We start from the raw sequence: 12,848 nt of genomic DNA, 5'->3' as shown, positions 1-12,848 counted from the left end.
TACTATTTATATACAGTATTATTTAGTTTAAAAATAAATACAATATATTTATTATCTATACATAACAATATAACATCAATTTATTAATTAATATTTGCTTTCACACATTGCAAGTGATAATTATGATGCAAATTATATCAAATTTTTAATAATGAATATATAAATTAAAATAACAGATTAGCATAAAATCAAATAAATATTTATAAGATGACAAAATGCTATGAATTTTTCTACAACTTTTGCTGGCTTTTGATGACCGGTTTGTTATCACATTTAGTATCAAAATATCATTATCTAGTGATCCAAATTAATACTAATATAATATTTTTTTCTCTCTATAATTTATAATATTGGGAAAAAAAAGTTTACTATTTGTTATACTTTATAAATCAGGATAATTAGTTTTTATATATTACTTTAACCAGATTAATAAGATTTAACATCAGTGACGTTAATAATCAGTATAAAGTTACATAAAATATAATAAATTTATTTACTGTTAGATATTTATTATTAAGTTATATACTGTATTATATACAGTTTAATTATTATTATAGTTTGCAAATAAAATTATTAGATAAACTATATATCATAGTTAAAGGCAACTATTGACCTCATAAAAGGGTTAATTGATAGTCTCTATGATAGTAATCAAATAAATTCTAATAATAATATTATAAATAATAATTTTGTTATATTTGCATATATTGATGTATCAATTTGTAGAGATTTTCATTATCAACAATATAAAGTAATTTAAATATATATATAATGTATATGTTTATATTGTATTATAAGTATTTACAAATGTTTATAATCTATTTGATGTTATGTCTAAAAATTTAATATAAACACTAATAAAATATGTTTTATCTAAATAAAATAATATACATAATAAGCACTTTTGTTTTAAGAGTTTAGATTATGTATTTTCATATTTATATTTAGATTAATTGTTTAAAACTTAAAAATAAATAATAAATTCATTTATGTAAACATAATAATAATAATGAAAAAACAATTTATGTTTCTTATTTTTATTTGCTTCGCATAAAATGTTTTTAATACACTAATAATTTAGTTACAAATATTTTGAATATAAACTTATAATTATTTGATTGATATGCAATTCAATTTAAATTTTACATTTTACATGGTATTCATATATAACTTATAATTAACTATCATTACACAGTATAGCAAATAAATTGTAATATTTTAAATAATATATAGTATTTAAAGAGAATATTTGATAATTTGGGACTAATATAATAATTATATATTTTAAATATATTATTATATTTAAGATAATATTAGTATTATCGTATATATAGATACCGGTATCTCAAAATTATATTTTTTTAGTATAATATTTTTATTAGTAGTAGCAATGTTTATATTAATATTATTAAAGTCAATCTTATTAAAATTACTGACAATTAAATAAAATATTTAAAAAATGAATTATTAAATAATAAATAAATTATTTACAGTAATAAAATAAATATATTTTATGTACAACAATTATAATTTATATAAATGTATTAATTTGTTTTTAAAAACAAAATTATCATTAATTTAATTTAATAACTAATGGATATTTAATAAAAATTAATTAAATTACTGTATAATGTTAATGTATAATGTTAAGTTTATATTCATTCAAATTTTTATTTAAAATGTACAAAATAAAAAATAAATAAAACTTATTTTATTTTGAAAATAAATTTTATAATTCTATTTATAAATCATTATTAAATTATAAAAAATTAAATTTATCACTCATTGTATAAAATTAATTAATATTATTAATGATGCGATTTGACGATGATTCACTAAAATTTACATAATATAATAATTACATATTTATTGTTTAAATTGTTATTTTATTTATTGTTTTCAATGATGATAGATTTATTGGTAAAATAAATTGACATTAAAATTATTTTTGTTTATTTTTCCACAAAAAAATAACTAATTGTAAAAACTAGAGTAGTTTACACAACTGTTAACTTTTAATTTTATTATTGATTTTATCAACTGATCTAAATTATTTAATTAAATACATTTAGTTAAATAATATATATATTTTTTAATAAATGCAAATAAAACTAAAAGTTTTGGGCTTTACTCGATTAACTCCCTTTGTATGACATAATCGACTTTAAATAAAAATACTTTTAATTATAAATTTTTGTTTTTTTATTTATTTTTATTTATTAAATAATGCATTGAGTTTGAAATGAATACAAATTGTTTCAATAAAATTTATTTTATTTTATGTTTATATTATTATTACTATTATTATTAAATACTTTATTGCATTAAATTTTTATTATAAATTAATAATATTATTTTTTATATTACAATACCTTAGATAAAATACTTACTAATCATATAAATATTACATGTAATTCATTATTTTCAATATTTTTTAACAAAAATATTTAGAAATATAAAAATTGTTTAATAAGTAATTTAATAAAAAATGAATTTATATTAGATTTGTTTTATAATATATAAGAAAATAATTGTTTTAATATATAATATATTTATTTTAATAATTTAATTTTTATGTATCACATGCATTTTATTGCTTAACAAAATATTTTTCATTATATTATATTTATCTTAAATTATGATCAAAAAATAAATAATAGAATATTATTAACATTTTTATGAAACTAAGTCAATCATCATTGTATAGATTAATAATTAAAAAAAATTCATTACAAACAAAATAAAACAATAATTTTATGACAACTATTTTCTATTAGTCCTAATTCATATGTGAAATATAACAAATGGCTATTGTTTTATTTGTCATATCGTATTTGTCTAACTAATAGTTATTTATTAATAATAAATAATATAAATTAAATTTATTTTGGATCTGTTTGTGTGTGTGTTTGTAAAATGCAAAGTTAGCGCAACAATAAATTCAATATAAAATTATAATATTTTGTTTGATAAAAATATATTATTATCTCACAAGCAATTATTATTTTTTATTTTTTCATAGAATTTTTATTTAACTGCAAAATATTAATAATAATATCCATATATAATATGTAAATTATTAATCAGTCAATTATTTTTTATTTTTTGAATGTCTTATCTCATTAAACATTCACTTTATTATAAATTATGAATTGATTTTTTTTGTTATTTATAAGTTTTTTAATATAAAAAATATTTTATATTATTATTATTATTATTAGACAATTTATTATAAATGTCTTGACCTGTTTGATGAATAAAAAATCGATTTTTATCCCATAAAAGATTAACTAAGAAAATATATATTTTTTTAAGACTCTGGTATATAGTATTGACAAATGAGACATAAATTGTATGAATTTGTGGCGCATTCTTAGGAACCATAAATCATATAATATTTAATATTTAATGTTAAAAATCTATGCATTTATTTTTTATATACAATAAATAAAAAATATAATTTCTATGGTTTTATAATCTGTTTATAGTAATTTTGATAAATAATTAGTTTTATTTGAACTTAAATCTAAATCGATGTTAATAATATACAATGTTAATGATATATAAATTTAAATATAATAATATACAGTGTCTATTTAAGTCAAGTTTGAGCTAATTTTAAATTAGTTGAAAATTTTATTTTTGTATTAAAAAAATTATAAACTATATATAGAAAGTAAATATTGTATAAAGGTGTCAAAATTTTTAATTTATTTAAATAAAGATTTATTATTTTAAATATTTATTAAATTGACTTAACATAAATTATAATTTTGTTCAATTTAAATTAATAAAAAAAAGTTTCGACATAAACTAAAATAACTCTAATTATTATTAATAATTAAAAAAACAAATATTAAGTTCTCATAGCGTTGTTGGCTATTAATCAAAATATATTTGAAAAATTCAAAAAAAAATATTGCTAATGAAATATTGTATAATACAAGTAATAAAATGACAAATAATAAATAATTGACTTAAGTTAGAAAATATAATTTAATACAAAATGTGGGAATTGCCCTTTTTTGTTTTTTGTTTATTGTTGTTCATCATTATTATTATTACTGTATTTTTTTATTGTAAATCATATGATATGACAAAAAAATAATTTTTATTATTTTAAATTTTCGTATATATAAAAATAATATAATAGACGTAATATAAAAAACTAATATTAGATTTACTGTTATTTAAAATGATTTTTAGATTGTATATAACTTATTGTATTTTGAATGTACAATTTTTTATATGTAGACAATTAATTTCAACAAACATACATTCAATTTATTTTTAAATCATTAAATTCATAAATATAATGGTTGTTAAAATTTATTAACATTTAAAAAAGTGTATACTGTATATCATTTAATAGTTGTATATTTTTACAGTATTATTTGTTTTAAAATATTAAGTTTTAAAATGCAATATCTAAAAATAAAATATTATTTTTATTAATAAAGATATGAAATACACACAAAATATTTCCGGTATTTCATTTATATTATTTTTTATTTTTTAATAGAAGAAAGTTATTAAAAAATCTAAAATTAAAAAATAAATAAATAATTCATAATTAGTTAAAAGAGAGAGAAAGTTATACAATAATAAAAACATTGATTGCGTGACACTATTGTTCACTATTTTAATGCATTTTAGTCCCTTATATATAATATTATGTAAACTTTTGATAATATTAATCCTGTATATAAATACTGTATTTACATGTGTAGTGATGTGTACATGTGATCAAAATTGTTATTTAAAATAATTACATATGTAAGCCATGGGACCACATATTGGGTACTAAAGAAAGTTATAAATTTAATTTTTTATATATACCGTAAATTTAACAAAATGTTTGTGTGTGTATTGAATAGTTTTGTAATTAATTTACAAATAAAATATTATAATCTATTAGAAAAAACAATGTGTTTGTAATATCAAACAAATATATTTCTATATATCATATTATAAAAATGATTTGTCTCATAAAAAATTATATACATTTGTAAGTGAGAAACAACACGGAAATTGCAATTTGTAAACTATATGTTGAACAGGGAGTTCACTGGGAGTTACACTTTTTTATATACACTGTATATTATACAGTATATATATAACAAAAGTCATATGATATTTAAATTTTGTAATATAAAGTTAATACTAATAATACTAATAATCATGACATCGATTGTCATTAACAAGATCTGATGAAATGGCATAAAAAAAGAGAGTATGTCTTCTAATTTTATACACTTAATCATCAAAAACCAAAAAAAAGTTTAGATTTAAATTTGGATTAAAAAAATTATCATATAATCACTACATTAAACAAAAAAAAATCTTGTTATTAAAAATGTCTTGTCATAAATAAATTCATTATTATTTTTAGCGTATAATTATAATTATAAAACTAAATATAAAACTTTGTATTTAAATATTTATTTTATTAAATGTTTATATTTAATTTTAAAAATATTTTAATAATAATAATGAAATAAATATTTTTATAAATTTTGATTTTTTTCCATTTAACATTGATATAAACATTTTCAATTACTTGACTTTAAAAAGCAGTACTAAATTGTTGTATGTGTTTATAATAAATGCTATAAAACTATATGTAATAATATTACAGTATATTTTGTCTAACAGTGCACTGGCCTTAACTGTTACATAACATAACAGTTTTTGGTGAATCAATAGGAGTGGATGTGTCTGCACACACACACACACATCCAAAATGTTAGCTAATATAACAATCGTTCACTTCCTCTATCCCTAAGCCCAGACAGCTATACTTTGATGTATTTCTCTTTTGATGTATAAGTTTATATAAAAAAATACGACAAAACAAATCGATATCAGACAAAATTTGATGTCTATTGTCTCGTTTGGACACATATTAAAGGCATTAAAAATATATATAATAAATAAAAAAAATTGTCTTTTATTTTTTACTAAACCTTTTAACTCTTTAATCTATACATTTAATCAAATATTTTGATGTATACTATAGTTTGCATTGAATATTGCATTAATTTGTTTTATTGTTTATTATTATCTAAATATATAATAGTATAATAATTCATTCTGTCATCAAATCTATTAAATAATCAATAGTTGAATGACTTTTGCAAATGATAGCAACACCTTATAAATAACACAAAACATTTTTGACAATACATTTCATATAGTCATCTAATAATAACAATAATAATCTAAATATTTAGTTTCTACACTTAAATTAACTTTTAAAATGTAAAACTTTTAATTAAACATAATTATTACATAATATAATAAATAAAATGTTATTTCTATATAACTATATACTGTATAGAGTAACTATTCAATTACTATTATAATTAATTATATAATAATACTTTACCGGTATATATTAGTATTTTATATTCAGTTAACCATAAACCATAGATGTATTATTGAAATATACAATTATCAAATATTTAAAAATATGTAATTGCTTTATTAAACTAATTGATACGAAAATGGTTTATAATTTTAATTAATATTTTTTAAAATGATATTTATTATTTAAAAAAATTAAATATTCTATTATCTTATCATTATTACATTAATGTTAAAAAAAATATTACAAATTTCTACAGATAAAAAAATAAGGTATTTTTAGTCTAATTATATTATATTATAAGAATATTTATGAATTTCATGTCTAATGTTGAATAAGTTGTGTACTCATTGAATGTCAATTTATATAAATATTTAATTATTACTATATTGTTAATAATTATATTACAATATGCATTGAATTTATTGGTTGCTATAACTATGATATAAATTATACTGTATGTTAACTATTATATTTAAATAAAATAAATAAAAAATTAAGATTTAGTGACTGCACATTATTTATAAATATAAGTTAATAATACAATTATTTTTTGCAATATTATTAGTAATTTATTATAATTTGAATAAATTATAATATTTTATTTTTCTCATTTGCAATATATATTAACAATTTATTATTACACTAGTGATCCTAATTTTACTATCTAATAAACACGTCTAATTGACTTTAAATAATAACTTTTATTATTATTATTAATAAATCATTTGTAATTAATATTACAAAATATATTTTTAATGTCTAATTTACATTTTAAAAAAACTATAATTCACAATATATTAAATAATTTAAAAACTATATTTGAATGCAAATAATATGAAAATGTTATTAATAATTAATTGTAGAATTTATTGTCTATACAGTATACAGATATATATAATATTAATATTTATTACAAATTATTTTTATTTAATAAATTAATAATTATTAATACATTATTTTTCTGATTATTTAATTTTTATTTAAAAAATATTGTAAAACAATTCAGAAAAACACGGTTAGGGTTTTGGTTTATATTTTTTTATTTGCTTAATATGTAATCCAATTGATGAACGTATTTAATGTGTGAACACATGTGTCGATCAAAACAAACCAATAAAAAAAATATACAAACATTTGGTTTAATAATAATATTATAAATGAATTGAATGTCAAGTTATTGACAATTAATATCAACCGTCGGGTCAAACAACTCATCGTTTTAACCATAAAGACAACAACAACTACAACAATAATAACATCGATGTCTCCGACGACTGGCAACACCAACAACGGACCCACTCTTGCGGCTCAAGAAGTGAATCACACTTTTCAGTTGTTTTCCGACGACGACTTGAGTCTTCAGTAAGTCTTTACCACTTTATATGATATATAGTTATAAATGATTTAATGATATATTGAATGTCGACACCAGAAACTCGTTTGATTATCTTAACAAAAGTTGTCCGCAATCGGTCCGCAAAGACAAAGTATGTGTAGTGTCGGTGATCGGCAAGTCGTGTCTGTCGGCCCACAACGTAAAGGCCTCACTCGTCGACCAATCGATCGGTCGAAATGTTTTTCGCGGACTGTTTTGTCAAATGAAGAAAATCTTCGACCAAACGGTAACTTTGTTTTTATTGAATCAATTATTTGTGGTTTCATTTTTCTTGTTAACCACTGATGACATTAGATTTTGATATCATTTGATTGATAATTAGTTATTAGTTATTAGTTATTAGTTATTAGTTATTAGTTATTAGTTATTAGTTATTAGTTATTAGTTATTAGTTATTAGTTATTAGTTATTAGTTATTAGTTAGTTATAATTAATGACATTTATTATGTTTGAATAAATTTTTAAAAAACATTTTAATTTATGTAAACATTTATTGAACTTTTTTAATAACTATCGATAATTCTAAAACTTTTTTAAAAAAAAATTAATAAAAAAAATCATTAATTATAAGAGTAAATTGAAATTTATTAGTAATTTACACAATTAATTGAAAAAAAATATTATGACATTGTTTTAACAATAAATTAATATTGATTTACATCCATGTAATGACCAGAACTGTCAAATTGATGGCTATTATGACGTCCGAAATAAAGTCATATTTCTTCATTTGACATCTGCTTTGGATTCACAGGCGTTGATACAGATATGCAAAGGCATTGAAAAAGATATTTACGAAAAGGTTTTTATTAATAATAATTTAAAAACTATTTTATTAAATATATTTCAATGACAGGGTTTCCTCCAGATGTGGCCCGACTTACAGATAAATCTCTGTAAAGCACTTCTACTTCTGTTTCATTTAAGTCATGTCATAGTTATTGTGAATCCTTCGCCACATTTCGATTTAAATCAAATAAATTTATTTCGCATTTTGGACTCAACCCGACAAAAATTACAGCCAATTATTAGCGAAACTCTTCAATTGCTATCATTACCGGCCGATTGGGTACAATCGGGTCGTCTGTGTAGTCCGAGAGCACTGTTTGTGTTCGAGGCCTACAACAAGAATCAATTTATGACAAAGGAATGGCTTGAAAATGCCGAACAACAACTTGAAGACCAAATTTATAGGATATTACGAAAGACACGACTTATTACAAACATAAGCGCCAACTCCTTGTTTGCAGTCGCTTCACATCACGAATATGTTTTCATTTCGACCAGAGATCCAACAATTCGCGATTCGAGTCGGTATCTTATGGAACAGCTTATCAAGTATTGCAATGTCGAAGATAAGACATCCAATACATCCAGTGATGATGAAAGTGATGCCGAAGCCAATTCATTTTATTCATTTCTCTGGACACATATTGGAATCGCTCATTCAAAAGGTTTTGACGATAACATAGGTCGACACGCGGCGCCTCCTATTTTTGAATTGCCCACCGCTAAAGAGTTCTTTCAGGTGACACTCAAATTAAAAGAACTATTTTTTAATCCCAATTCGGATAACAACATGAGTTTGAAAACAATTTTCAATTCGTTGAACTCATCGCTAGACATCGATACCCGTTTTTCGGAAACCCGATGCACCAAATTGTTGCCAATAGCAATGAGCACATACCAGGACACATTGCCGCCACACTATACCCGTGACTTTCATGAACACAAATTGGCTCACGCCTTACAGCACTTTACAATGCAGGCCAGAGGATCGGCTGTTTATGATTATTGTCAACAATTGAAACTCGAGTGCGACAACTATTGGAAAAATGGACATCAAATGTGTGAAGTGCTCAGTCTGACCAATAATCACTGCATTAATCCAATTCATAGGCTTAAAGTTGATGACTATAGCGATGAGACAAACGAGGCGGAGATTGAATCGGATCAAAAGTTGCCACTTATGAGACATATAAGTAGCGCTAAAATAGTTAGTGCCTGTGATTGTGGCCGAAGACAAGCCACAAGAGAGGATCCATTTACCGTAAAAGCGGCAAATCATGACTTCTTTGCATTGATAAAGAATAAGTGCAGTTGTGGTCATTTTGAGAGAATCGTGTTTCCAGTGTTTGAACCGAGCAGTGACTATATAGAGCCGGCCCGTACTACTGTCATACCACGAAGTCCTGTCCACTTAAAAGCTATCAGTTCTCAGTTTGAAACATCACTCACACCGGCAGAAATGGCCTTTGAGTCTCAGCCCGACGCCGGCGTCTCTTCATTTACCAATTTATCCCAACAGGAAACTGTTGATCTAAATACTGATTTATTAAATGAAGAGTTTAATAAAATAAATGTCAAAGAAGATAAAGAAGAGGACAAATTAGATGTTGTGACCGAACAATTGGATTTGAAAAATAAATTGGATCCACAACTAGAACTACGATCGGAACAATTAGTTAAAGAGTTGGTCGATGACGACAATGATAACGATGATGAAGAAAATTCACAAACTAATAGCACTACTGACGAGGAAAGTGACGAATATTACGAATCACCTGATAATGAAAACGATATTCAATTGGTTATCCGTGAAAGAGATAGTCCACACATGGGATCACTTATGCATCAATCGTCGACAACAGAATATTTGCCGGGAATGTTGCATACGATGAGTCCGGCGGGTCTATTGCCTCGCTATAGTTCCTGGTCGTTGGTTTGTTTGGGCGCTTCCAGTCTCTACTCACATAATATAGGCCTTCAAGAACAGCCTGGTTTTATAAGCGGTGCAAACTTTCTGTTGCCATGGGATGTGACCGTAAAGCTGGAACATGCAGGACATATGCCGCCTCTTTGGGAGGGGAAGAGACCGCCGGGCATTAAAAATAAGAAGTCGTTTAAAGGTTAGGAAAAAAGGATATTATAAAAAGTTTTTGCCCAAAAACTATTTGGTGTTTGCTTTTGAATTTAATTTTTATACATTCATTCATATGTTTTTGTTGGTGTTGTTGTTGTTTGTCGACCACACAGACGGCACACAATTCACTGTAAAGGTATTCATTGGGGTTGAGTACGAGTGCCATCGCGGCCACCGTTTCATCGCTTCTGGACCTGACTCTGTGCTCAAAACAAATATGGGTATCGTTAAGGAGTCGGCCAATCGCGTCGCCAGCAATGATATGCCACTGTATATGCCCTGTGTCTGCAAGTGAGTAGTTAGTCATAGATCTATAGCTCTAAATAAAAGCTATACATATAGAGAGATACGGTATATATACATATATATTGTATATTATAGCTATTAAACAGTTTTAGCATCTCTTTATATGCCATCTCATGCCTATCCTATGTCTATTGGCAGCGATAATGTCATGTTTTAGGAGTCAAACGTCTCCTTTTTTTTGTTAACAACACACGAAAGCAAACATTTAAAAGCAATAAATTATGGAATTAGTGTTGTTTTAAACACCATTTCCATAATTCAATAACTCTTTAACTTTATTTTTATTTTATTTTGCAATTTTATATTTATATATATATATATCTCATCTCTCGTTTATTTTATTTTTTTATTTTTCTGTCCAATTTGTTGCCGACTGTTATTTTTTATTTATTCTCGATTAATAGCCGACAGGGAAAGCCCTCCGTATTGGCGCAATTAATGCGAATACATGTGGTCACACCTAAAGCGCCGGTAAACGTAACATTGAACCCCCGTGTGCAACCGGCGCCCATGCCCTGTCCCATATTCTATGCGGGCAACACTGAACCCATCCGACTATCTCAGTCTACATATTGGGTCTTAAGGCTGCCAATGATATATGAGGCCGACTGTGGCCCGTATCCCATACCCAAAGAGCAATTGCCTCTCGAGTCGAGTCGCCTACTGAAGGGAACGTATGGTATAGCAGACTATATATCAAAGCCAAAGTCAAGCCATTAAAAGTGATTGAATAATGTAATAAAATTAATTTGTATGCACTTTGTATATCATTTCATAAATTAATTGTCTGAACACAGACGTGAATACACTCATACTGTGTGTGTGTAATATAGTTTGTAATTTAATTGATTCAAATAAATCTATTTTTATGTTTTCAATATATTATGACTTAATTTGTATGAATTAAAGTATTTTAAAAAAAATAGTATATGACTAGTATTTTAATCAAAAGTTATGAAACTTTCAGTAATTATTTTTTCATATTCAATTATATATATAAAAAACATGATTTATTATTTAGTTTGTTTTATCATTTCAAATATATACCTGTATATATATATTAAAAATAGAAATGTTAAATAAGGTTTGTTTATAGAAATATAAATAAAAATTCACATACAGAGTATCGAATAAAATTAATTATAAATTTGTGAAAACATATAAAAATTATTAAAAGATTTATTAATGTTTATGATTTACTATAAGTGAAACACTGTTTAGCATAAGTTGTTTGAATAATCATATTTTAATTAGATTTTGATTAATTTTATCACTAATAATAATAATAAGTAGTTTAACATTTTAATTATATCCCATGATAGTTGAGTTAAGTTATAAATTAGGAATCTAATATATTTATAATATATTGAGAACTTTTTTTTGATGATAATTATTTAATTAATAAATAATAATTATAATTAATGTTATTTGGCATTTAAGAGACATAATTGGCAACAACGACTAAATTGAATATTATCTATTGAATTATTATCATACAATAATTGTTAAAATTAAGCAAAAAGCTTATAATTTAAAAGCCTGCAATCTATATAGTAATCTATTGTATTTTGATGCACCTGGTGTTGACTTTTCTCATACCAATCCTTTTATTATAAGGTTGTAAAGCTATATAAGCATTTATTTTTGAAAACGCCAACAAAAATCTAAAGACAATTTGATCACTAAATGACCTCAATATATACATATATATGAGCATTACATACAAATATATAAATATATATACATGAAAGTACCTATGGGTGGTCACATGTCCAGTACCGGCATATAGTGTGTGTGTGTGTTAACACTTTCATCGACACCAACCTTTCACACCTGTGCTGTCAACGACACAT

General features: G+C 23.3%; 1 protein-coding gene across 1 annotated transcript; it reads left to right on the top strand.

Annotated features, from left to right (window-relative positions):
* The first annotated feature begins 7,454 nt into the window (after window positions 1-7,454).
* Window positions 7,455-11,782, top strand: LOC128962656 (nonsense-mediated mRNA decay factor SMG8-like). The gene is made up of 6 exons (XM_054309052.1): window positions 7,455-7,732; window positions 7,803-7,992; window positions 8,443-8,568; window positions 8,623-10,675; window positions 10,803-10,980; window positions 11,400-11,782. Exons 1-6 carry the CDS (start codon window positions 7,632-7,634, stop codon window positions 11,713-11,715), a joined length of 2,964 nt encoding a protein of 987 aa, XP_054165027.1. The 5' UTR covers window positions 7,455-7,631; the 3' UTR covers window positions 11,716-11,782.
* The last annotated feature ends 1,066 nt before the right edge of the window (window positions 11,783-12,848 follow it).

Source organism: Oppia nitens, unplaced genomic scaffold, assembly GCF_028296485.1.
Source record: "Oppia nitens isolate AA-2021 unplaced genomic scaffold, nextdenovo-longstitch-racon4-pilon3 scaffold6_pilon_pilon_pilon, whole genome shotgun sequence".
NCBI lineage: Eukaryota > Metazoa > Arthropoda > Arachnida > Sarcoptiformes > Oppiidae > Oppia > Oppia nitens.
Note: the sequence above shows the minus strand (reverse complement) of the source record. Positions and strands in the feature narration are given on the sequence as shown.